The following is a 27,330-nucleotide window of genomic DNA, read 5'->3' as shown; positions in this document are numbered from 1 at the left end:
TTTAACTGTTTCTAAGTTAGAAGAAGGAGGAGGAAGAGGAAGAAGAGGAGGAGGAAGAGGAGAAGGAAGAAAAGGAGGAAGAAGAGGAGGAAGAGGAGAAGGAGGAAGAGAAGGAAGAAGAGGAAGAGAAGGAGGATAAAGAAGAGGAGGAAGAAGAGAAGGAAGAAGAGGAGGAAGAGGAGGAGGAAGAGGAAGAGGAAGAGAGGAGAGTTCCACAATTGCTGCTCTTCCAGAGGACCTGTGTGCAGTACCCAATATCGACATGGTAACTCATAACTTCACGTAATTCTGGTTCTGGGGATCTGATGCCCCCTACTGACATCTATGGGCACCTGCATGCCTACGGTGTATATATACACAGTCAGGCACACACACATAAACATAAAATAAAAATGAGTATATCTTTCAAAACAACAACAACAAAAGAGAGAAGTCAGGTCAGAAAATATGTTATTTGATGGAGAAAAAAATGACTTGTTTATCTTCAGTCCGCTAAACCATAATATGGGAGAAACACAGTACTTAGTGTATGAGCCCAGAACACATTCAAAACTTTTTGATTTGCATGCAAAAAAAAAATGCTTTTTCTCTTAGTATAGTTTTAAACTACATTATTTGTTATGATTAGATATAGTATAAAGTTCTGCAAGTATCCTTTTCCAGGAATCTTAGGTCTGCTCTTTGACTCAGACACTATGTTCTCAGTCTTTGCCTAGTGCTAAAAGATAGCTCTCACCCTTGAAATCCGCCTCTTCATTCTTAGTCGCTCCTTCATCTGGGAAAGCCTGATGCTGTTATCAGAATCCCTTCTAGAAACCTCCTGTGCAGCCCAAGACTTACTAGTGCGAAACAGTGTCCCACAGACCAGATGCCATCAAAGCAGAACATAAAGCTCTCCGAAGTAAGAAAATGAATAGAAGAAATCTACCAAGAAACAGCCGTGCCCAAGCCCAAGTGTGGGCTATCGCCAGCATGAGGATTTTGAACGGAGGTGGTTTCCACTTAAGTACCCAGTGAAGCTGAGTTTCTTCTCACAAAGGCCAGGCAGACTACAGCCATCTCTGCCACAATGGTACTGCACTGCCTGTGTGGGAAAAGAAACCCCTTTCCTTTTATGCTAACTCCAAGCCTAGAGAGGAAACCAAGAGGCTGATTCTGGGTTAGAAAAACAATGGTTTCTTCTCTGCTGAGTTCTGTGGTCACTTTGAGACTCTACATTTTTCCATACAAACCACATAGACATCACATATGCTTATATTAGACCTACCCTTTGCTTTCCCAAAGCAAGGACAATTATAAGAATTGTCCGAATGTGTTAATTCAATGGTCACTGCAGTACGAGAGCTTAAGGATACTCACAAAACAGGCTCTCAGACACCGTCTCCCAATTTATACAAACTGCCAAGCACACACAAGCAAACTTGTGGCCATAAAATGGCTGACCAAACTTTCATACACCATATACCAGTTCAGGTCAACTTGCCAAGATGACTTCAGCCCAAAGCTTAGCCATCCTAGCTCAAAGATGATTAAGATCTCACCAATTAAAAAAAAAAAAATGAAAACAAATCAAAAGGTCACTAAGTAACCAGCCACTCATCACTGACCTTGCTGCTCGGCGTCTGCTTCAGTTTTTGAAGAACCTGGAGCAACAGGAAGAGGTCGAGGGGGCCGAGGCTTAGGGGTGGGGGGCGAAATTCTTTTCCTTCCAATGTATTCAACGTAAGTTCCTGGAAAGTCTCCCCTCTCCCCAGTGGTTTCATTGTAGCCATTTAACCAGCCAATATCTTCAGGCCGGGCTTCCTGGCCATCACTAAATCCAAGTGCCACTAAGGAGCCTTTATTCACAGTCAGGATGTCCCCCAAGTGTAGGTCAATGTCTTCCTCTCGCTCCTTCTTGTAGTCGTACAGTGCTCGGTACTGGTACCCTTCTGCACTCATGTTTGCAGTTCCGGTGCCCTGCCACAGAGGAGCCGGCTTGCACACTGCCGTCTGAGTTTACGTTTTGAGAGAAAGTGAGTTCAGAGAACGGGCTAAAATCCCTAACAGGTGTCCAGCGGAGCACAAAGGACCACTATCCAAAGGTTTAAGAGAGGTGACTGGCCATCCGGCTGTCCATCTGTCCTCCATCAATGGTGTGACTGAAGACAGGCCTCTCCCTCTGCGCGCCACCACCGTCCTCCCACGTGTCCTTCTCAGCAACTTGTCAACACCTTTACTCCAGGCTGACTCTCGCAGCAAGGCCCAATCCTCTCTGACGTTCTTGTCACACTGTCCATCTGTCGTCTGATTTTACAGCCACGCTCCACTCTCAGCTTCACCTACCAAAGCAAAAACAAGGCTTATGAATGAACGTCACACTTGGCCATCTGTGTGGATTTGAATTTCTACCCCCATTCAACAAGTACTTAATCAATTTGGCAGAGGACATACACAGGCCAGGGCGCTAGCGCTTGACACAGTATACAAAACCACAATTAGTAAGACAGTCTCTGCCTTCTAAGAACACTGGGCAGGACAGGGGCAGAAGTGCTAGCATGTGGCAATGTTCTGGAGATGAGACTAGTACACCAGGAACCAAAACGTTAGGTAGATGCCATAACAGACGCTGACACAAATTGCCATGGGGTTCAAATGAGAGAGGGAGAGAGAGACCACATCAAATTGCAGGAATCTGCAGACAGAACGGAATGTGTGGCGTGATCCTGGGTACAGACAAGACCAAGCAAATGTCATAGTATAGAAAGAAGCACAGGCAGTCTCATCAGAAGACAGAGAGGGAACAGTGAATCCGGGGTGGGAAGACAAGAGGGCCACCTGAAATGCACACACCAACAGGAAATGGAAGTCCCCACATGTAAGTGAGCATGGGGCCTGGGTGCTGTGGAGAAACTGTACTCGAGGAATCCCAGCCTGACCTCAATGCCCAGGAGGGACTGGCACAGGGAGAGAATGGGGGTAAGGGCTCCTGAGAAAGGTGAGGACAGAGACGAGAGAGGCAGGAGCAGGTCCATCAAGGCACATACAGAAGTAGTACAAGACGAAGGGAGAAGGTATGAAAAGTGAAAAAGCCTCACTGAAGGAAGCAAGAGCAGCAAGTGCCTGATGCTGTGTTGCTGAAAATTCCATACCAATATTAGGCCAAGGAAAGTAGAGAGGTCTGACGGGCTCTTGGGAGGTAACTTTTTGGCTCATCACTGCAGGGGTGTTAGTGACGGGCCAAAATCTCCAGCTGAAATCAGGAGTATACCTGAGGTTTTGTAATTAGCTGCAAATAAAGTTGGAACGATTACAGTTGGGTGAGAAAAACAGAAGTGTATATACACAGAGAGAGAGAGAGAGACAGAGCAAGAGATAGATAGAGAGAGAGAGAGACAAACAGACAGACAAACAGACAGAGAAGGGAAGGTACAGATCTACACATACAAAAGCACTGCAGTTCAGTCAATCTGAGAAGGAAAGTCAAGGCTTAGATACAAAGTAAACCCTAGAAATAGGACCAAGCAAGATCAGATAGACACAGGGGATCCCCAGGTCAGAGTCTTGCAGAAATCCCACCCATGGGAGACTGAATTAAGGCCTGATATGCAGGCCTCTGCTCATCCAGGAGCCCTCAGTGTCCTTCTGAGGTCCCAGACTTGCAGGCCAGTAATGAAGACAGTAACTAGACGTCATCTCTTGAGTTAAAAAACAAAAGGAAGTAGCCATGCTTGCTGCTACGGAAGTACTATGTAAAACAGGTTTGGTGGAGGCCAGAGTAATAAGAACTATTTTCTTTTTATTGCCAAAGCAAACTGAGGGCAGAGCAATTGGTGAGCCAAAGAGAACTGGGAGTCATCGTGGAAGGCTAACAGGATAGCACGCAGTAGAGATCCACGCTGCACCCCGCTTTATTTCTCAACCTTACCTTTACTGCAGAGACTAAATTCAAGCTAGAGGTTTCAGTTCACCAACTATACAGTAAAGCAAATCAAAACCAGCCTCATGGTCTCAGAGTGCTGCGTCAAGGGGACTTTTCTAAGTCTACAGCGTGCAACACTTGAGAGGCTGAGAATTCCAGGCACTCTTCAGGGTAGGCATCTTAAGAAGCAAAATCTAATCACAGATTAATTGTTGTGTTGGCATTCAGGAGTGTAAAGTATTCAACTTCACATGACTAAAGCCTCTCACCGTCACACAATAACACTCCAAAGAGGGCTGCATATTCAAAGGAAGTCAAAACAAACACTGGAAATCTTTGTGTAGCAAGAATATTAATCTGGGATAGTGCTCTACTTTGCATTTCAGGCATCAGAGGAAAAAAAAAATTAATGCAGCCAGTGGAGCAAATGAGAAAAATAAGCTATATTACGTTTGAAGAAGGCCTCTCCTTTGAAAGATCCAGAATCAAATTAAATATTCATTGCATAAATTCGCACAAAAATGTAGAACTAGCAAATCTCATTTTTTGTACTAATGTGCTCTGTACAAAAGAGACACAGAACTCCAAAGAACATGAAAATTTACATATCCCTAAATGCTTGGAAACCAGGCAATATGCCTAAGAATAATTTAATTCCTTCAAATCTGCCCTGAAATTTTTGTTAGCTTTTCCTGGCAATGTGTGTCTTTTGGGGAGGGGAAAAGTCCTAAATCAGTAGCCCCGGTAGATATCTTTCTGCCAGCTGGTGCCTAGCACTTCCTCAATCTCAACCACCCAGAGGACCAGTTTGGTGGGATTTTCAGAGGAACAGGAAATGCAATGCCTCCAGCCCCCAGCAACCGAGTAACAAACCCCAGCACACAGCACAACAATATAGCTAGACAGGTTCCACACAGGATACACAAACCCTGCTCCCCGCCTTTTAAGGGCTTTCTAAACCTGAGATCCTACTGAGTGTGCCTGGGGCTAAGTCTCCACAGGGGGTGAAACATGGGAGGAGTCTGATAGCTGTAGCAGTCTGGATTCTAGAGAAAACAATCCCAACTCTAGAAGACCTTGAGGCATTCTGCAAAATGCTCTGCCTCTGCCACTATCAGGAGAAATGGCTCAGCGGTTAAGAGCACTGACTGCTCTTCAAGAGGTCATGAGTTCAAATCCCAGCAACCACATGGTGGCTCACAACCATCTACAATGAGATCTGATGCCCTCATATGGGTGTCTGAAGACAGCTACAGTGTACTTACATGTAATAAATAAATAAATAAATAAACCTTAAAAAAAAAAAAAGAAGAATCTTAAGACCTCTGCAGGACTCTGGGTCTTAGTCTCATAAAGAAAGCCCAGATCTCTTTTGACTCAAGGATTGCAAGGAGAGCGTGCCTGTCTTCTGAGATGCCCCAAACATGACCAGGAGGATCAATGCAGACGATCAATGCAGACGGGTTAAGGTTAGCAGTCAATCTCAAACATGATCAATGCAGACGGGTTAAGGTTAGCAGTCAATAAGAGCAATGACTCAGTGTCGGTGACGTGCAGTAAAAATTGAGAGCGTAGACAAGTCATTTATTTGGGTGGGGACTTGATCATGTGGTGACAAGGTTCAGGGAGATCTTGGCTGGGCAGAGGAGGCAAGCCCTCCTCTCTGACTGCACCCTGCCCACTTTCTCTGGACTGCCATACCCATTTAAATGAGGCTGTTATCACAGCTATCACGTGACACTTTACTGGGAGCTGTGTCTCCATCAACCCAAGATAACAAGGGTACTACAGATATTCTCACTTGACAAGAGGACAAAGCCAAGTATCTCCGGCATGACTACACTCAGCACCTGAGATAGAGTCTAAACTCAAGTTCCAGCCACTTTGAGCACCACCATAATTTCCTTCGGGACTCCATCAACTTATGTGTCCAAGGAAGGGGCAGCTTACCCACAGCAGCAATATCAACAATGCAGCACCCCACCTACTCTGGCTGGTCCCCCAGGAGAATTTTGTAGATCTGCCTTCAGAGCAGCCACACAAGGTGAGTGGGTCTGGCTCCCACACACCTGGACAAAAAGAAGCCATTATAACTGGGCAACATGCCTGCCAAGTGCAGGACTGGGCACCAAACCATGCAAATGTGCTTCTCCAAAGCACTTCATTAAAATGCAACCTTGCCTGAGAAGTCCATAAATTAGTGAATAAAAGGATCCAGAGCAAATCGCTCTGGAATCTTGCCCTTCTGTGTCCTACAAACTTAGCTCCTGCCACCTGTACCCCTCTTGGCCTCTCTGCCCCTGTCACTTTCCTGGCCCTCCCATTGCTCAATTCCCAACAACTTAGCTCCTCCCTGGGGAGATAAGTGAAGCATCTATCCAGAATCACGAGGACTGTCACATTTAGAGGACTGGCAAGCTCTTCCTCAAACTGTCCCCAGGACTACAGAACACCCAGCAGCCTGAAGCATGTGGAAGTGCCCGTGTGACCGTCCTGAAGTCAATTCGGAGTTTTGACAGAACAGATGTTTCCCCCTTTCATTAAATTATGCCTCCCATTCCCTTTAGCTACAAACACCTGCCTGGTGAACTATTTCCACCCAGATTCACCGAGTAAGGGTTATTAGCTATGTCGTCATCATCAACATACTATTACTTTCAGATAACCCAGGCAACTTTATGATATAAGCTCTAAGCTAACAGAATATGGTACACTCCCCCAGCCCCCAAAGCATGATGGAATTCTGTGAAGAAATTACAAAACTTATTTTTATACAACATAATACGCAACCTTAAGAGGGATTATTTTCCTTAAGAGGAATTATTTCGCTCCAGTCTTTTTAACCTGTCTACAAGCCCACTCACTGAAAGTAAATTTGAGAAATTCTCATTTACTCAAATAAAATTGTTTTTGATGCTTGACAAATAGAAATCCACGACTGCTTAATGTACAATGGCTGGAAAATAGGTTCTTTCTCTCTCTCTTTTTTTTAACCTTCTAACCTGCAGGCATGTTGGAAAAGAGCCAAACAAACTCTCTGAAAGGCCCTCCAGTCTCACTGACTTACTTGACCCATCTTTTACAAAGGACAAGGTTTGGAAAACCTGATTGGGAAGCAGAAATAATGTTTATCTTCAAATCGCAGTTAAAAAAAAAATCAAGATGATATTTATCTGCTCGTGCACTGTGATGAAAGGAGTGGTGTGGCAGTGGGTAGCAGGAACAAGTGCCTACAGTTAAGACAAAGAGGACTGGGGGGGGCAGCCCACACCACCATGTGTAATCCTCCCCCGGTTAATGGGCTAGCTCAAAGTCTCGCACACACGTCCCACTTTGGTTTATACAGTCTTTTGTAAAACAAGAATCTTACCTGAAAAATCTGTCTACCTTTCAAAAGCCCGGAAGTTATGAACTATTAACCTGATCCCAGTAAACACCATGTGTTTGTATAGAGAGTGGTGGAGACACTGAGTAACCTCAGTTAAAGGAGGATGGGAGAGATGGACTCAACCTAAGCCCAATGTTACAAGCATCTAATAGCTCAATTCATTCCCAAACGGACAGGATAAATCGAATGTGCTGCCTGCTGCCACACCTCAGGCTGGCTAGCCAATGTGGGTAAGTAGGGTGTGGAGGCTGTAATTCTTGCCTGCAAGCCCTATAGGGATAAGTACACACCCAGGTGACACAGTTACAACACTGGGTGTCCCTGAGCACACCAAGAAGAGGAGTGGAGAGAGGTGCCCATACTCCCAGCAGCCCTTCTAGACTGAGAGGGTCATGATGGAGAGAGCTAGGACTAAGAGCCATCTTATTTATTAGCTAAGGAAGAGATCCCCACCACCCAGGAAAGGCTCGGCTGTGGCTGGTTCCCTGCATGACTACAGTAGAGACGGACTGAAAGGGAGCCATGGGAGGTGTGAACTGAGGGAGATGCCCTAAAGTGCTTCTTCTTGTGAGAAAGCAATGGTAGTCCTTTAAATGCATGACAGGAAGGGTGAATTGTGAACTGCAGCTAACAGCGGCTGCCCTGGTCCATGTCAAGATATGTAACTATGGGCAAGTCAAGTCGCTGAAACCTCTTCCCTCCATCATCATGTGAGGCCAATGGAAGCAGACCTATACCTTACCAGGTCATTATGAGGATTAAAGGCAATTACACTCACAAAAGCATGCAGCACCATAGCACCGCGCTTCTCAGTACAAGCTTAATACAATTAACCGTGACTCAGTGCTCGCCGTGTGCCAGGCACAGTTCTTGGAATTTGACGTGAACCCTTACAAACCGCTCTAGCGTAACTCTTGGCCCCATTTTGCAGATGAGAAAACAAGCAAAGTTAAAAGATGTGCCTGAAGTGACAGTCAACTGCAGTTAAGGCACTCATGTACTCTTGGTAACAATAGGACTGCTAGCAATATTGGCATTGAATGTCACTGCAGTTTGCACAATGCAGATTTAAAACAGAAACAGACAGGTGCCAGGAATTTTCTCTTGCGCTGCTGTTCAATGCTGTAAGCAGTTCTAAAAGAAGCCTGAAGCTACCTAAAATAAAACTCTGCTGGAAATAGAGTCAGATAGAGCCTGCCTGTGGACTTAGCCCAAGTAATTCTCTCTCCAGACCCAAGGTGGAAGGTGGTTCAGGGGAGGTCAGGGGGCAGCTTTATGTGGGAAGGGGACAGAAGTGTGCCTGGTGGCAGGGCACAAGGTGGGAGTCACGGTGCTGTTGTCTAGTTGGGTTTCATGGCTGCTCCCTGAGCTGCCCTCAAAGAGGAAAAACTGAACACAGTCATGCAACGCCTCCAGAGAATGAAGGCAGCTGGATCCTCCTAGGACAAGCCTAGTTGTCAGGACCATGGAAGCATTCCAGGAGGAAGGCAAGGGGCAAAGGCTGCATCATTGCCCAGACACCTCGCCTGTAACGACTCACAACACCCACTGACGGAGCCTCCTGACCCTTTGACCAGACTCCTGTGACTTCAATTCTCTCCCAGGTGATCATTAACCTGAGAACTATTTTGACTACAGGTGCTTGATTTACTTTTAAGGTATACAACGGAGGCAGAAAAAAAATGACGTTTTTATGATCTATTTTTTTTCTTCAGTAAGCTTGTACTACACTCATTGCACATTTCTCCACAAAGTGGGGGGGGGGGGGCTTAGCATCAGCCAAACAGACAAGTTTTTACACACTCCATCTTTCAGTTCATTTGGCTTAGAACTTAAGAAATGACCTTAACTGCCAGTATTTGTGATTTCAATAAAAGTACTGGCAAAACCATGACTCCCTCCCCCCTCCAAAAAAAAAAAAAAATCCCATTAGAGAGGAGACAAATAAAGGCTCTAAAAATTGCAATAAATGAGTGCTTTAAAAATTAATCACAACTGATGTTTAAAAAGAAAAATAAAATTTACACTGTCTTTTTAAAAAAAAGAAAAAAAGTTTGGTGGCATAAACCTGTAATCCCAGGGCTTGGGAGGTGGAGGTGAACGGCTCAAGAGTGCAAAGTCAAGTTCTGCTACATTAAGAGTTCAAGGCTAGCGGTGGACTCCATGAGACACTGCCTCCAAACTGAGTACATACTCACACGTACAACTAATAATCCCTTCGACTGATAGGTGACTTTCTGGTTTTCAAAGCTTCACCAGGATGCTTCATTTCCTGCCTTAGCTAGCAAAGCCCTCCACCATGCAAGAGGGGTTGTGCTTGACCTGTCTAATATGCCTAACAGACTGATAGGCGCTAAGTCCTTCTGCATGTGTACACCATATTCATGAGAGATTAAAAGTAAAAGCTCACATGCAAACATTAGCTCAGCTTGCTATAGACTACTTGACCATAAAGCCATTTTTTCCCAGTTGACTCATTCACTATCTCTTTAGCCAATAAAACACATTTTGCAAGTCAAAAATGCAAACACAATAAAACCTGGACCAGAATTGCTCCGACTTTAACAAGTCTGTGGATAATTTTCTCAAAGTGAATGCCTTTGACAACACTTCACTGAACTTCTTAGGAGAAAGAGAGGCAGAACAAGAAATTTCAATCATACAACAAATTTAAAGTTCCATGGTGTTCTCAGAAAAAGTTTAAAGGAATAGCCAATATTTTTAAGGGTACAAGTCTGTGTAAGTTGAATAAACGTGAACTTAAGATTCAAAACCTTTTGAGAGATTAGTTTGAGGGGAGAAGAGAGGCAAGAAAAGGCTAATGGGGAAATGAATATGAACAAAATATGGTACTGCACATATAAAAATGTCCCAAAAAACCCATTGCTGTATGCAATTAATATATATTTAATAAAAGAAAAAAAAAGAGCAGGGGGTGCACCGATCAGGTTAGGTGTAATTAACATTTCGAAAAGATACACGCACACCCCACACCATCAGCAGTCAAAATACGTATTTCTGTCGTGTGTTCAATTGTTCAGTTTTCCCAAACTAACTTTATACTAGAAATGTACCAAAGACACACACACACACAGCTAAAGAAAACAATAAATCGAGTCAGTGGGCAGTGAAATACTTTTTTTTTTAACATGACTACAGCACATCCCAGATGTGAAAAAGCAGAATGCTATCATAAAAATGCAAATAAAACAGCAGATAACAATGTGCACACAGCAAGAATTCTGTTATGCAACTAGGAACAGGTCCCGATGCAAGATGAAAGCTAAAAGCAAACTCCCACAACAGTCTGAGAGCCAGCATCAGCTCCATCCAACTTTCTTCAAATCATAAAAGCTGACAGACTGCTATGGAAAAGCAGCGTGGCCTGCAAGAGGCACCTAGAGAAAGGCAGCCAGCGGTGGTGTTGCACAGAACTTCTGCAAGACAGGGAGCTTCTCATATTTAAACCTGCCTTTGAACCACAGGAGGTGCAAGGAAAACCAGGATCATTTTCTTTGTAATAAGCAAAAACACATGGTTTCCAAAGTTTAAGGAACTTGTGTGTTTAAGAAAATGATCTGCTTGAGTGGGACTGTCAAAAAGAAAAAAAAAAAAGCTCTTGAGGTGCCAGTTCCTTGTTCAGTGACAAGCGACGCATGGAGTCTCACCTGTGTAGAAGGCCCTTAAGTCCTAATGATATCTACTTTAGAAATCTCCTAATGTGCTCTGAGGCAGAAATAAACCTATTTGCCTTCTACTAGCTTTCTTAGCTCATAATTTACCATCTTTCAAGTGCCCAACACGGAACACAAGCTAATGAAATATTAAGACAAGCTTGCACAAGGAGCCTAGGTCAATCAGTTTCGTGAGTAACCCTACCACCTAAAATTTGAAACTCGATCTCACTGAAATGACAATCTCATGCTACACTCAAAACCCGGAACTGCTTCATCCTTTCCTATTTCACACTGACAAAGAGGAAAAAGACAGGAAAAGAGAGGGGGGAAAATTAAGTCCTAAAATCATGAAACCCCCAAATAAAGCATAAATTCACACCAGTACAGCAATAAAGCCTGCAGCTCCTTCAAGAATTAACGGTGGAAGTGAGACCTTTCCGGTATTACTAGCGCCCGGAGCAGAATTCCCCTGAATCCAGTGCCCGCACACAGCATTCAACATGTCACAGGCACTCCGCTCACACCCTTGCGTTATTGTGCGCGAAAGCTGGTTACCAAAATGCATTTCTGTACATGCGTGTCTGGCCAGAGCGTTTCTATTCTCTTTGTCTCGTGATCTGCCGGGCAGTTTCTGCCTTTGGGAAGGAAGTGGCTTGCAGACAATTCCCCTAGATATTTTAGCTCTGGCTTGCACGCGGGCCGGTTCTCCCTGGCCCGCAGCTTATTGCTGGGCAGGTCCCTCCAGGGTCGCCCCGCGTTAGGAAAAGCTGGATTTCCGGGCGGTGCCAGGATCCCACTCATTATGCCTCCAGCAACCTGCCCAAGCACGGCGGGCGCCAGACGCCGAGCTAGAGCCCCAGCCACCGACCGCCCCGAGGCGCACTTCCCCCACCCCGGAAGAGGAGGGAGGCAAACTTCGGAGGGCGGGGGCTGGGGGCGAGCTCCGGGGACCACCGTGGCCCAGCACCGCCGGAGACCCCGGCTGCGGCTGCCGGGCCTGGAGGGTACGGCGCGCTAACGCAAAGGCAGCGATCCAGGCGCTCTTCTCGCGCGCTCCCGGCTTCTGAAAGCCACAGGATGATTGGGGACCCTCAGAAGCGTGAGGTGACGGAGGAGGAGGGGAGCCGGTGACCGCTGGCAACTCCGGGACCGAACGCGCTCGGCGACGAGCAGAGCCGGCCCAGGGTAGCACGGCGGAAATGAAAGCAGGAGGTGGCTGCGACCACACAGGCTGGTCACTAGCCCGAGAAGGCTTCCCAGCGGTCGGGAGATGTTGGCGACTAGGGGCTGGCAACCGGCTCGCTTCCCCTTGAGTGGCTCGGCAGCAGAAGTGGCTGCCGGTGACAGGAAGAGCGGCGTCCGTGCGCGTTCGCACCGCTTCCCCCTCCCAGGCACACCGGGAGCCGGCGCCGCCGCCTACCTCCGGGTCGGCTCGCTTCCTTCCTCTGTCCGGCCTGGGCTTCAGCGGCCTCTCAAGCTTACAGCTCCCAGGCTCCTGCGATCCAGCTGCGACCGGCCGGCGCTTCGCTGTCCCAGTTCCGTGGCTGCACAGCCGTCCTCGCCGCTGCCGCTACCGCTGCTTCCTCCAACTCGGCTCCAGCTGCTAGCTACTCCTCGCCCTGAGCCCGCAGCTCCAGCGCCTGGCGACAGCCCCACCCCGGGCCCGCCCCTGGGCCCCGCCCCCAGATACACACCAATCAGCGCCCGTGACCCCGCCCCCAGCGTCCGAGCCGCGCCCTCCGCCCCTGCCAGTCTCCGGGCGGGCTACCAGGGTCCAAGCGCTGCACTCCGTGCCGCCGACCCTACCCCGCCCCCCCGCTGCCCTCGCCCCCGCCCCCGGCACGGGGATGCCCCGGGCGTCTGGACGACGCTCGCCCTCCGCTACGGAGCGCTCTAACTCTGCGTGCTTGGGGCTGGCTCGGCTGTGGGGCGTCTCCCAGGCCCGAAGCTGGGAGTTCCAAATGGGGATCGGGGGAGGTGGGAAATAAGTTCAGGCCTCCCTGGAGCCCGGTTTGCTGCCGTCGAGACCTTGCCTCTTTTGAATCCACTAGAGCTTCAGGACAGTGGCTGGGTTCAGGAAGATGCGAGGGCTCGCCAAAGCGGGGAGGCCCTGTAATTTCTGGCCTCGCCTGCCCAGCTTCCCTAGTGGTCAGAAAAACCGCGCCACCCGGCGTGGCACTCCCGGGGTGAAGGAGGGGTGAAAGGGTGAGCTGGAGCAACGAGTGCCCGCAGCCTGCAGCCGCCTGCAAAAGCCTGGCACGGCTGCCTCCAGGAACCAAGGCGGGCGGGACCTAGAGGAAAAGGAGACTTCTGTGAGGAGGGCGCACACCGGATGATCTCTGGCAGTCCTTGCAAAGCAGAGCCTATGTAGGTCATTCAGCCAGTCCACCTTCTAACGCTTCTGATAGGTTGGAGAAGCTCAAATGAAGTCTATGGTTTCTTAAATAAAAATGTAGATCCTTGGAGTAGAAACCACTACGGAAGCAGCTCAAGAAAAAAAAAAAAAAGATACTAGCTCAGCCTTCCCATGATAAGAAAAAAGGACAGCCCGCGTTTTGTCTTCATAAAAACGTTCAAGAACTCGTGGACTTTTTAAAATTTCCTCACAGTATGTCATATTTTGTAGTTCAGGAACCTATAGCCACCCACCCTTTTTGCTCTAAAGTTCCCTTTTGCAGCTATTCCGGCAACAATACTACTTTTTCTTAACCAAGTACTTAGTCTGTTGTCAAATTCTAAATGTGGTAGTGTATTACTGTGAGTTTTGGAAACAGAGGGGAAAAAAATGAAATTCACAGTTTATGCTTAACAAATGCAATCATGTTTAAAGGTGACTTCCATTCTAAGAGAACAGAGATCTCAGGCACGAATGATTCTGCTACTCTTGGTATCTATTAAAGACAAAAGCAGGCTGCTGCCCACATCACGTTTAAGAATTCCCCTACCATTCAGTATGTGGTGACAAACACCTGTAATCCCAGCACTTTGAAACTGAAGCCATAGTCTCAAGTTGAAGCCAGTTTAGTCTTTAGAGAATCTCTATAAATATTGATTATGCTAATTTGTGTAGGGAGATCCATCCTAAGTATGAGTAGAATCACTTCCTGGGCAGGAAATTCTGTACTGTACAAATGGAGAAAGCAAAATTAGCACTATGCGTGTACACATGCATTATCCCTTGGTCTTTTCTGATTGGAGGCGTTAAGGTGACCAACTAATTCAAGTTCCTATGGCCTCGACATACCCACGACGATAGACTACTCTGAACTGTGTGTTAAATACTTTCTCCTGTAAGTTGCTTCAGAGTATTTAATCATGGCAATTAGAAACCAAGCTACCAGGGTACATTCTTTGTGAAACGAAGAACCTCCTGGTGGAGAGCAACGCTGTGTTTCCTGTGGTAGAAGCCCTTGGATCTAATCCAAACTAAGACAACTCAAGGAATAAAACATTCATAAATGTTTTCCTCTCCTCTGAGGAAGCTGAAAAAAGAAACTTTTCTAGCTCTCTCTTCCCTTTGTGCTCACTGGAGTCTTGGAAAGAGACTTCAACATAGGATTCTATTCAGCTGTAAAACAGTGTGTAGTTCCCAACTGCACTTCCCATAAAAAAAAAGTCTTCAGCCATTGATTATGCACTTATACTTCATTATAACTGAACGCAACACACAGCTTATGTCAGAGGGTCACATGAAAGGAAAACAATTTTTCCATACACAGGCAACAAATTATGTTTCATTTGTATTAAATTGATTATCTTCCCATACATCACTGGTATAGTATTCTATTTCCATTTCCCATAGATTTTATGAATTAAAAGCAATAACAAAACAATGTGAATATTCATACTTGGAGTGTGTGTCTGTGTGCATATGTATACATATTCGCATGTATATGCATGTATTGTGCCAGTGTGCATATATATACCTATTCACATATGTATGTATGCATGTGTGGGTGCCTGTGTGCATATCTATACATATTCACATGTGTATGCAGATGTGAAAGCATGTGTATATTTAACAATGGAGTCTTCCTCACTCTCCACCTTATGGATTGAGGCATGGTCTCCCACTTGAACCTGAAGCACCCCATCAGATAGTACAGCCAGCCATTTGGCACCAAAAATGTTCTGCCTCTGCCCCCTGTACATTGGGATTTACAGTCCAGCCCCTATGCCCACCTAGCATTTACTTGAGTACCAGGGATCTGAACTCAGGTCCCTTACCCTTGCATGACAAGTTCTTAGCCTTAAGCTTGTGTTTTTAGTAACCTTTTCTTGAGTAAAATCTTATCTCAAACACAAAATGTAACTGTTTTAAAGCAAGACGCTGATATGATAAGGCAGAGGGGCCCCCTGTGCCAAGAGCCTTCCTTTCATTTCTACAAAAACCCCAGATAGTCAGTACTACGAGCATCTCCTTGCAGTTTACTGGAAATGTAAATTATCTGTCTTCCTTAAACCAAAAATGTCAGATTGGAGTGGAAAGGGGGGGGAAAGCTATTTTAGGAAACTCTCCAAGCCATTTGTTGCATGCTGGGGCTTGAGAATGATTGCCCTGAGCCTCCTGGGACATACTGGATACCAACTCCAATAAAATGCTTGTATGTCATATAGACATGTTTTCTAGTTTGCTTTCTATTGATGTGAGAAAGACCATCACTAAAAGCAGCTTTAGGAAGCAAGGGAAGGGCTCACTTCCTTTTACAACCTACAATCTGTCATGAAGGAAAGTAGAGGCAGGAACTGAAGCAGAGGTCATGGAGAAATCACTTGTCTTACTCTGCATAGATTCCTCGGCTTTCTTTTCTGTACAATCCAGGATCACCTCTCCAGGGGTGACATCACCCACAGTGGGCTGCACCTTTCCGCATACATTATTAACAAATAAATAAATAAGTGTCCTACAGTTTTGCCTACTGGCCAATATAATCAAAAATGTTTATCAATTGAGAAGCCCTCTTCCCAGAAGACTCTACCTTGTATCAAATTGATGAGCAAACAAACAGCACACACAGTTCTACCAGTACTTGTCAAACTGATGGCTCTGGTTATTGACTAAAAATGTCAGATGTGAAATTTCCAACAGGGATACAAGAGTGTTATTGCTTATATTGTGTAGAGGCAAAGATGGTGTGGAAATCAGAGTCAATCAAGGACCTGCACTACAGAGAAAGAGTTTGAGTAACCAAAACAAATTGGGACAATAGCCTCAACAATGAAAAACAAGTGGTGTGGCTCCATTAGCCATCTGTAGTAACGGTGGTGTTAGAATATGCTTCCACTGGGCTTGAAACCTGAGTGTGTATTTTAGGGTTTCAGACACAAACCAAACAAGTACCAGTGTCCTGGAGTCTTCCTCAACACCAGACCCACAGACCAGCTACACCGGCAGAATTAAGAACGTGTTACAAATGCAGAATACAGGTCCTATCCTATCCAGGCCTGGATCACAAGCTACAGTTGAACAAGATTGCCAGGTGATGTATATACAGGTTAAATGATGTATCTAAACGGCCCTCAATCTTAATCATAGAACAAGATTGTCTGAAGAGTTTACCAAAATCCCAGATCTGCTCTGTATCCCCGTGGTGGATCGAGTCTATAAAATGTCTAGAGGTGAGCCATGAGCATCCATCATTTCTAAGTCTCTTGACGTGACACCAAAGTGAATACCGCTTTTTAAAACTACTGCCTTGGATAATCCAAGTAGGAAAGATATCTTTAGCAATGTAGACAGAAGTTGAAACATCTGATCTCAGGAAGAGCAGCTGATGCTGGATTAACTGATGGTTGCCACCTAGACTGTAAGCCGGTGTTTTTCATACCTTCAGGCTTTCAGAAAGACACTGGAAATCTATGTTTCTAGGAAAATTCCTGATTATTAGCAACTAAGTAATAACATAGTAGCAACTAAGTCAGAGAGTTTTTATTTTTTTTATTTTTTTTTTAATGTGTGTTAGGCCAAGAGTATGAGGGTCACCTTTGTGAATTTAAAATAAGTAAGTTAGTCTGAGGGTGTTCAGGTTATCCCAGTGCTGATACGAATATGTGATTATCCTACATCTGCTCCTCATGAACGTTTTAAGCACTTGATGCCTCAGAGTTAGTGACTGTTGAGGATCATGTACTATTTTGCTCAGTGCTTTTCTTTCCCCTTTTTGTTTCTGCCTAATAGTTGAGAAGAACTTGGGGTGAATCCAAGCTGTGTGTTACTTACCTCAATATCTTCAACTATTATGAGTATCTAGGTGAAATGCATATTGTACAAAACTCTGGGGGAAAAAATATTGACCAGAATGCTTAATACCAGGGTAAGGATTGATAAAGCTAGCATTCCTATGATTCCCATTTGGTTGTAAAAGCGTATACAAACTTATTCAAAGCTTATTGCTTGTGAATTCTGAAAGAGGGAACCTCTCCACTGTATTCTAGAGAGTGAATTAGTGCATAATTGCATGCCTACAGATCTCTAATGATGGCACACGCTCTAGAGGCCCTTGGCTTTTGTGAGTGCATGTCAGTATGAGCATGCATGCATGGGTAAACATAAGATAGTGGTAACTAAATCCAGAGCCTCATCGTCAAGTGCTGTCATGCCTTGTGACTGCCTCTGTAAGTATGAGGCACAAGCAAGTATTCAGTGGCCATTTCAACTAAAGTTTTCCAATATCTTCTCTTAAAACCATCTTCAATAAGAAGGTAAACTTTAAAGCTCTATGATTGGTTAGGTAAATAAAATATAAAACGAACAAATTTTAGGCATTTTTCTTGAAAATCAGGAATGTTTTCTCATTTTTATAGCTTTATTAGATGGTAGAGTATTTGGTACCTTGCGAACACTCAGTAAAGGAGAGAAGTCTGAAGGGTGGGACTTAAGACTTGCTGCTGGATTACTATATCTGTGACTGTTAAAATGTAACAATGTAACTACTTTTCAGGCAGCAATATCTGGGAGGCTGATAAACCAGAGCCAGGTGTGAGGACAGCTCAGTGAGGACAACACACCACTAATCTATACATGGTGTAACCCATCACTGGGCATGGGACCTGTGAGAGGGTATGTACAAGGAAAAAAGACCCTTAATCTTTACTTCTCACGACATGAAAATGAACTTGAAATGGATCAACTTACATTCAACAGCTAAAGCAATAGAACTTCTCAAAGTTTTGGGAAGGCTTGGAAAAGTTTTCAACACACACACAAACTTGCATTTCATGAAAGGAAAAGAAATATGTCGGACTTGATCAAAATTCAAAAAACAATTCTCCCCAAATGATATGAAAATAAAACCCCAAACTTGGTAAGAATACATTGGAAAATTTTACAATTGAATAATAAAAATTGTAGTTTTGAAAAACAGTCAAAAGGTTTTTGAACAAAACTTCAACAAAGAAAATATGTGGTTGGAAAACTAACTCACATATAAAAATCCATAAGGAAGTGCAAATTAGAACCACAAACGTCCATCAGACAATATACATCATGTCCACATGAGCTGCATTAAACAATAGCTCAAAGCTGGAAACCATCCAAATGTTTATCACCACATGAGTGATAAATACTGGCACGTAACACTGAGAGCACATAAATGCGTGCGTGTGCGTGCGTGCGCGTGCGTGCGCGTGCGTGTGCGTGCGTGCGTGCGCGTGCGTGCGTGTGCGTGCGTGTGCGTGCGTGTGCGCGCGTGTGTGTGTGCATGTGTGCATGTGTGTGCATGTGTGTGTGCATGTGTGCGTGCGTGTGTGTGTGTGTGTGTGTGTGTGTGTGTGTAGGAATACTTTTCAGTGAACTTGCTGAACACAGATGAACTTTTTAAAAACATCATGTCTAGTGAGAGAAAAAAGACACAAGCACATCGTTCCATTGACATGAGATATGAAAGAGAGTTTTCAGAGTAGGGGGGCAGGAAGGGCTTGGTGGGTGCATGTTTCCATTTGAAGCAATCAGTGGCCATGATTGCATGATGCTACAGGTATAATAAATGCTACTACTGCACCCTTACTGTAGAAAAGATGCTTAATCTTTTTGTATCCATTTTAGCACAATAACTTTTTTTTTTAAATTAAGGACCAAATTTATTTAAGAAATGTTATTTTGCATTTTCTAAGTTCTCCAATAAATGGTTATTGGATTGAAAAAGGAATTATCTATGTGCCTAATAGAATGATGGAAATTCTCAAGGTTGACCACGCTGTAAATTTAGTTTATTGCTTATGTTAATTAGGGTCCCTGTCTGTGTGTGAGAAGCTTAAGGTCCCTGCCTCCAGCTGGTTCTAATTGGTAAATAAAGTTGCCGGCAGCCAATGGTTGAGCAGGAAGACAGAGGTGGGACTTTGAGATTCTCCAGCAACGACTGTGAGGGAAGAGGAGAATCACCATTGCCAGGAGAGTAAGTAACAATTCTGGAATATCAGAGTGGAGAGTGTGTTAGCCTAGGGGAGATCTGGAAATACCCAACCATTGTGCTGTTTAAGGCATATTAAAATAGAAGGCTGGGTGTCTGTGTTTTATTTGTGGATCCAAAAGACAGAGGCAGGTAGTGAAGAGTGCGCGCTCTCACTGGGGAGTTTAGAGTGGATTGAATACTACCACTTCATGATTATATGAAGTATTGGCAAAGATACGAAACAAATGTAATCCCATTACACTGGCAGAAATGATATAGAGTGGAACAGACAAGAAAACAATTAAGTAGTTTACTTAAATTAAATGTGCATCTACAATAATATCAAGGTGTTCCCCTCCTGTAGAGGAGTGCTTCTAATGATTTGATTTAATTGGGAATCTGTGAGTATGAATGTTGAAGGTCCTCATCTCTAATTGGTTCTTGATCAATCAATAAAGATGTCACCAGCCAATGGCTGGGGGGGTGGGGTGGAGAAAGAGGCCAGATTTCCAGGTTTCCACAGGCTAGGAGAGAGGAGAGGGCTGCGGGAGAGAATAGAGATACTTTGGGGAGAGAGATGGGATGGAACAGACTCAGAGCTGTAGGGGAGAACTTCAGAGGTGTAGGCAGAAAAGGAAAGTGGTCCATGGGATGGACCGGAAAGCGTCTTGGGACCAATGAGCTTCCCAGAAGGTAACCGGGCAACTAAACTGAGACAGGTTTAGAGGAGTTGAGATAGGAGTAAAGGTAACTGGGCAACTAAGCTGAGGGAAGATTTAGAGGTGTTGAGCTGGAAGTAAAGGTAAGGGCACACTAGACATGGAAGGCTTAGGAGAGCCCAGCCACAGAGCCAATAAGGGAAGTTAAAAATGAACTAATATATGTGTGTCGTTCATCTATGGATCCAAGAAAGCTCCTGGGCAGCTGCACACCTGTGAATCACTAGGAACTCAAAGCGGAGTAGCCAAAACTACTCACTACACCCACCTAAGTATTTGGTCAAGAGATATGAAAGTATAGGCCCACAAGAAGATCTGTAAGTGTTCATATAAGTTTTATTTGCAGTTCTAGCAGCAACAAACAAGTGAGCAAGTAAACAAACTTTGGTATCCTCTCATAGTGGAATACTGCTTGTCAGAGGGAAGAAGAGGAGGAGGAAGAGGAGGAAGAAGAGTAAAAAGAGGAAGAAGAAGATGATGAAAGAACAAGGGATAAACTGTTGATACACACAACCTGATCAATTTCAAATTATGATATTGAGAGGAAAAAAATGGTCCAAAATAAATGGTCTATATGGGGCATGGTTATATGTACTTAAAATGTTAGAGAAAACAAGCTAGCCTGTGACTAACGATTGCTGATCTGCCTGGATGATACAGGTGTTGTAAGATGGCGAAGGCATGCAGAAATTTTGGGGCACGATGGCTGTTTATTGTATATATTATACTGTTGAATTCTTGGCCTCAGGTGTTTGTCAAAATTCACTAAATTTTACCCTTCAAATATGTGCAGTCTGTTATGCCAATATAAGAAAAAAAAATAAAGGGATATCTTTCCCCAAAGCATTCTACCTTCAGCCAGAAGTTGCAACGAGTAATTGATTTTGTTTAAAATAATGGGAGTTTTCCAATGTCTTACAAACAGTTGCTGTAATAAATATTCAAGTCTACAAAGTACATGCCATTACTGATGTTCTCTTTGATATGATATTCTTGTCTGGTACACAGCCTGCGTAGCAACCTGAAAACCTCCTTGCTCACCTCAATCCCTTCCTGATTCTAAGGCAACAGAAGCAGAAGGATTCAGCGAAAGATTGCTGTTTCTGCAGCTGCTGTTTCGGAAAGAGCCTCACTATGTAGCCCAGATTTGCCTGAAACTGGCTGTCCTCCTGCCTCAGACTCCCAAAGGATGGAATTAAAGGTAGACCCTGACACTACTGGATTGAAAAGTTGCTGTTAATGGGTAAATGGGGTAGAGATTCTTGTTGTATATTTCCTCCTCACTATAAAGACCCCTGTTAAAATCTGCCAGGTGTCTGCTGGAGTGTGGATCCATATTCTGTGGGTTGTCTCACGAAGAGGAACATGTGCCTGTTTCCTCTCTTTCTATTTTTTTGGATGGCACACAGTTAGCACACTTTTAATTAAAACCTTTTTTTCACAAAAAGTACAATTTTCCTAGATTTTGGGCTTCTTGACTTAGTATTGGAATTCAGTTCTACCTCTTAGAGACTAAAACCTAATTACTTATTTTAGACTTGATGATATAAGATTTTCCCCGCTACCATTCACAGACAGTCTCCCAGAATGATTCATTTAAGTATCAATTACTATATTGATTTCTTTTCTTTGAGGTCATTTTTTCCCCCTCAGTGTTCTAGAATGGCCTTATTTTGACCCAAGCAAAAGTCTGAGATCACAGGATGCATGTCAGCTGAATTCCAGAAGCGACTCCAAGGCATTCTCTCCTCTTTTTAATCTGAAAATGAGCTTGCATTAGAAAGAAACAGGGAGGGAGAACATGGTGAAGAGCGAGCTAATAAATTACATTCCTTGGTGATTCAGCTAATTGGAAATTTAGCCCAGGGTTGATTATATTCCACACCCAAGCCTGGAGCGCTGGCACACATTGTCAGGGTGCTGCTACAGCTGTCAGGGTAAAAGGATTTGCTTAAATATGCTCTCATTGACACTGCCAGCATAAAAACTAAGAGCAAAGTCACACAGATAGATAATGAGCCCTTTATCAAGGAAACTGTGTTGGACAATGTCACCGCTCAGAGAATTTGCTAAAAGAAACCCCAGTCTTTGTTCCCTCCATTGGACAAGCCCCAGAACTGTTGCGACTGCTGACACAACCTAGTCCAGAGTGCTCCCAAGGAGTGCTCCTGCGGGATGCAGGAAGCATATGACCATCAGCTTCCTCTATCAAACCCCAATCATATAGCCTTTTCTCTGGTCCCACCATGATGTGTGTGTTAAGAAAAGGCTTCTGGTCAGGTGAGACTGGCTTGACAGCATGATTTCTCCAGCAGCTTTGGAATCTTTTTGTCAGTCAAAGTCCTCACTGGGTGAACATCATGATGCTATTGAGCATTTTCTCCCAGCAGTCTTAAGTGAAGTGTGTTTTGAAGGTGTGACTAACAGTCATGGAGCATGTTTCCTGAGGTGTTGCTCTCTTTGCTGCATTGTTGGAAGCAGTACTTTATGCCTTTCTGTCCAAAGGGGTCTCAATTTGGATGGCTTTCATGTCAGACTTGAAGGTTTAGTTCCTAAAGAGGCTTTTACAAAAGTTGTTTGACTTGATTCATTGGCCCTAGATCATAGGCAGAAAACGTATGACTAGTTTCATTTTGAAAATGACATAACAGACTCAGGGAGGTTACATCCTTGGGCCCTGGTCCCAGGGATGTACAAGAAAGAGCAGAACCTTTGCCCCCCACTTGAGAACCACACCACCTGTTGCCCAGTTTGCTCCCAATCTGCATTCATAACCTGCCATATCTAGGCAATTTCATCTAACACTGTAATTAACTAACCTATGATCTGCACATGTTGGGGAGAAACTTTGGGAGAGTTCTAAGAGGCCTTCAGAAGGGGCGGCCCCCCCCCATCTTCGTATAATGAGCAGGTGTCATATGCTCCTGGATTGACTTTGGTGTTTCTGATGAGGTAGCTGAGCTCTAAAAAAAAGTTTGACAACTGTCTCTCTCCTGCAAAGGTATTTGCTGCTCCAAGTCACAGAGCTGGTTCATGCCAGAACCACGATAAGAGCTGAAGTACATCTTAGCCCCAAACTTTGCTGTACAGACTCTGGCCTTATGGTACCATTGCAGATTTGCTTAGTGCCTGCCAATACTTGGTGAATATAGCAAATACCATCAACTTATCAAAGAAGAGCTTTATGACTCAAATAAATGGTTACAAGAAAAGTCAACAATGACCTTGTAAAAGATTAATAATTGTGTACAAAATTCAGGCGTCATGCCACAAGAAAAACACGAGGCGTAATAGAGCAGATGATGCAATTCAAGGTAAAACTTAGCCAGACCTGGAATGCTACGAAATCCTGCACCTCAGAATTCTGGGCAAAGAAGCTTCGGGTTCCTTGCCTTTTCTTTAGCTACTGAATTTGAAAGGAAAAGAGAATACCCAGCCATTGTTCCTAAACAGGCACGTGACTTTGGATGTTTACATACGTCCTTGTTCCCAGTTCTATCACACAACACAGATTAGACCCCGTTAAAACTCCATGCCCACATCCTCCTCATTCATGATATAAGCTCTGTATCATGCTGAAAAACTGGTGTTACTAACAGTAAAAGTATGAGATGAGTGTTCTTCCCAACTGGCAGTCAGCACTGCGGCAGAGAGAACTTCACTGGGTTTTTGTTTTTCTTTTCCCTCCCTCATTCTTTCTTGGAAAAGATCCAGAAGCATCTTGGCTTTCTATGAGGGTTCTTTGCAAAGGCTGTTAAGGCCCTATGTCATAGAGTCAAAGGAGTATTGCGATATGACCATTAAGTGTTAAGTTTGAGGAATGCACTGTTTGATTGTATCTGTGCTCTCAAGTAGAAATTCCTGAACAGAGGAATGCTTTGCATATATAGATTCGTTTCATTTCTAGTCTAGAGTGACTCAGGTCCATACCTGCTTTTTATTGTTTGCAGTTCTGGGCCTCAAGCTCAGATTCTCAAGGGAGGCAAGCTCTCTGGCCTGGCTACACTTCCAGATCTAACCTAGTTTGATGGCGATTTTCATGCTGCCATCAGAGAAGCGAGCGCAGCGGCACAGCTGTTTAGGTGGACACCACTGAAACCCACCGGTATGGCTCACAAGACTCAAGACTGATGTTGTTTGACTGTTTTCGGGAAGGCTATTCACTCTTGCGGTAATTTGTGCTGCGGAGTAATAGAGACTGCCCCTCTGTCAAACTTGCCAACATCCAAATACATATGAGGGCAGTTTTCCCTCTATCTTTTATGGTTGTTTATTTATTTATTTATTTATTTATTTATTTATTTATTTATTTGGTAGGGGTGGAGAAGAGGGGTATATGAAGGCAGGTTTTCTATTTTTAAGTTATTGACTGATTGGTTGGTTGGTTGGTGGGGGTGGGGAAGAGGAGTATATGGCATAGTACAGATGTGTAGGTCAGACGACAACTGCTAAGAGATAACTTTCTCTCCAGGGATCTAATTCAGGTTATCAGACTTGAAGGCAAGTGACTTTATCTGTCGATCCATCCTGCTGGCTTCCTGTTAGATACATCAACAGTTTAATAACCGAGGGCCATTTATCAGCTAATTTTTCACCATTCAGATTAATATGAGAAAGGGGAGAATAAACTGCTCTTAAATTACCTTGTGGGAGAGGACCCTGGCAGATCTGTTATGTTTCATACTTAACTGTCAATGACACCTTTGAGGGGAAATTCATCCCCTTTCAATTCAGAAGGCCAGACTGCCAGGAATGTTAGGTAGCACCCAGCAGAAGGATGAAGTTAAATGTAAATACAGGAAGGCTAAAGGAAGAGACTTCAGCCTCTGCTGGGAACAGGTAGAGCTTTGTCCAGGCCAGCCCTTGGCAGGACTATCTAGCCTACATGGACTCTCGCTGTCTCTCTGGGCTAATGTGGGATGCCTACTGAGCACTCACTGATGGATTAGTTTATACATTTTGGTCATATATGTGTTTAATAAGTTTTTTCCGCCAATAAAATAAGCCAATTCGCTCTTCCTGTTCTACACCATGGCGCAAGATCAAGGTGAGAAGGAGAACCCCATGCGGGAACTTCGCATCCGCAAGCTCTGCCTCAACATCTGTGTGGGGGAGAGCGGAGACAGACTGACCCGGGCAGCCAAGGTGTTGGAGCAGCTCACAGGCCAGACCCCAGTGTTTTCCAAAGCTAGATACACTGTCAGGTCCTTTGGCATCCGGAGAAATGAGAAGATTGCTGTTCACTGCACAGTCCGCGGAGCCAAGGCCGAGGAGATTCTGGAGAAAGGCCTGAAGGTGCGGGAGTACGAGTTAAGGAAAAATAACTTCTCAGATACTGGAAACTTTGGTTTTGGAATTCAGGAACACATTGATCTGGGTATCAAATACGACCCAAGCATTGGCATCTACGGCCTGGACTTCTATGTGGTGCTGGGTAGGCCAGGTTTCAGCATCGCAGACAAGAAGCGCAGAACAGGCTGCATTGGGGCCAAACACAGAATCAGCAAAGAGGAGGCCATGCACTGGTTCCAGCAGAAGTATGATGGGATCATCCTTCCTGGAAAATAAATTTTATCTAAAAAACCAATAAAATTTTCTCAGAAAAAAAAAAAAAGCCAATTCAAGATGAATTTAAAGTAAAAAAAAGGGCAGGATTATTTGTGGGCAGCTCTTGGGTGAATTCACTGGTCCCCCAAAGCAAGACCATCATGATCTTGGTGGTAGGGGAAGAGAGGGTCCAAACAGCAGAGAAAAGGACCCCCCTCTCAGGAATAGGCTCCTGGGGAAACAGGCTCTGATGGACAATATTTAGCTGGAGTCCATTTGACTTGTGAGAGGTGGATCCAAGTCTATTCCCTGACGCTTACAAGAATCTTTTTAAACGTACAGAATGAGACACGTTTTAGACACGTGAGCATTGCCATTGTTTATAATCTCTACCGAAACCTATATATTCACACCTTTGTGTCATAGCAGAAGCTTGGAAATGGTTTTGGGGTTAAAAGCATGGACACTCAGGGAAGACAGAAGCCTTCCATGGAGCAGAAGGGGCAAAAGCTCACTTGATCTTGATTTTGAGTATGCCTACAACTGTGAAAGAAGGACTTCTCTCTATCCAGAAGACAGGATGGGTATGACTTTATCACAATGAGAAGCATTTTATTTATTTGTTTGTTTGTTTGTTTGTTTGTTTTTATTCCAGCTGTTGCCCCCCCCCCCGCTTCCTGGTCCCCCCTCTTAACTAGAAGACAACCAAAGGCAATTTAAACTCTTGAGTTTGTGACTAAGATAACAATAGAATTACTTTACCAGGGTTAGACTAATAATTTGATCAGAGCTCCATTGATTAACGTTAAAGCTCTGAACCTTGAAGTCTTAGTACAACAGTAGCATATTGAGGGAGAGAAATCTGAAGCTTTTTTTTTCATTTCTTTTATATACCTAAGATCAAGTATCACCATTTAAGCTTTCCCATCCTCCAAACTACACAACTTGCATTTACCAACCTTAAACTGCTTTCGTAGACCTTCACACCAGCTTCCATATCCTCAGCCCTTTTCCTACCCAGTTACTCACAAGACACAGGTGGTTGACTACTGGGAGCAGCCACTATAAAGAGTGTTTCTTTAGAGAAAGGGATAGTAAAAAGTTACTTTAGAACTTGTTTTCTGAGTCTGATCATGAGGTAAACTGTGTCTAAACCCAGTAATGGCAGCTACAGGAGAGGGAGGCCTGTGGCCTGATTTTCACACATGAAGAGAAGGCAGCTGAAACTTTGGTTTTTCAGTCTTCACACACATCAGAGACCTGAGAAGGATAAATGTCACCTGAGTCAGCAGGAAGTACTTCTGAGTAAGTAACAGAGACTTACCACTACCCGGACAATCTGTCACCCAAGGTTCCTTTGTGGTGGGTGGGACATCCATCTGCGGCCACCAGGCCCAGAAGATCTGACAGACTTTTCTGTGAAGCAGGAATATGGGAGAGGAAAGCTATCCTATCTTTGTCTAGGTAAAGTGGGACAATCAACGTCCCAGTGTCCTACCTGACCACAGTTTGGATGGTGTACTTGTCAGCAGTTGAGGCAAGTCTACAGCCCAGTGGCCAGATTCACCACATTTAAAGCAAGTTTTAGGTACCCATCTTCTTTTGAGGAGATTAGGGGTACTGTCAGGACCTAGGATGTCTATCACAAATTTTATTAAACATTTAAAATGCCATATTCTAAAGCTTTCTGAAGTGTTTGAGAACCATG

General features: G+C 44.4%; 2 protein-coding genes across 2 annotated transcripts in view; one reads left to right on the top strand and one right to left on the bottom strand.

Annotated features, from left to right (window-relative positions):
* The window catches only part of Pik3r1 (phosphoinositide-3-kinase regulatory subunit 1), an 82,432-nt gene extending 69,882 nt beyond the window's left edge, over nt 1–12,550 (bottom strand). The window contains exons 1-2 of the mRNA XM_028783452.1: nt 12,387–12,550; nt 1,608–2,321 (exon numbers count right to left, since the gene is read on the bottom strand). Coding sequence (XP_028639285.1) covers nt 1,608–1,941 — 334 coding nt within the window. The 5' untranslated portion in view covers nt 1,942–2,321; nt 12,387–12,550. The remainder of the gene's footprint in view (nt 1–1,607; nt 2,322–12,386) is intronic.
* A 12,543-nt stretch (nt 12,551–25,093) lies between these two features.
* On the top strand, nt 25,094–25,689 carry LOC114635905 (60S ribosomal protein L11-like). The gene has a single exon (XM_028784271.1). The coding sequence runs from the start codon at nt 25,107–25,109 to the stop codon at nt 25,641–25,643; it is 537 nt and encodes a 178-aa protein (XP_028640104.1). The 5' UTR covers nt 25,094–25,106; the 3' UTR covers nt 25,644–25,689.
* The last annotated feature ends 1,641 nt before the right edge of the window (nt 25,690–27,330 follow it).

The sequence above is a fragment of the Grammomys surdaster genome, unplaced genomic scaffold (genome assembly GCF_004785775.1).
Source record: "Grammomys surdaster isolate TR1022 unplaced genomic scaffold, NIH_TR_1.0 99, whole genome shotgun sequence".
In the NCBI taxonomy this organism is placed as follows: Eukaryota; Metazoa; Chordata; class Mammalia; order Rodentia; family Muridae; genus Grammomys; species Grammomys surdaster.
The sequence above is the reverse complement of the archived record's forward strand: the minus strand, read 5'-3'. Positions and strand labels throughout refer to the sequence as shown.

Bases quoted from the DNA above. Each gene is read 5' to 3' on its own strand.
- LOC114635905 (XM_028784271.1), top strand. From the start codon at position 25,107: ATGGCGCAAGATCAAGGTGAGAAGGAGAACCCCATGCGGGAACTTCGC.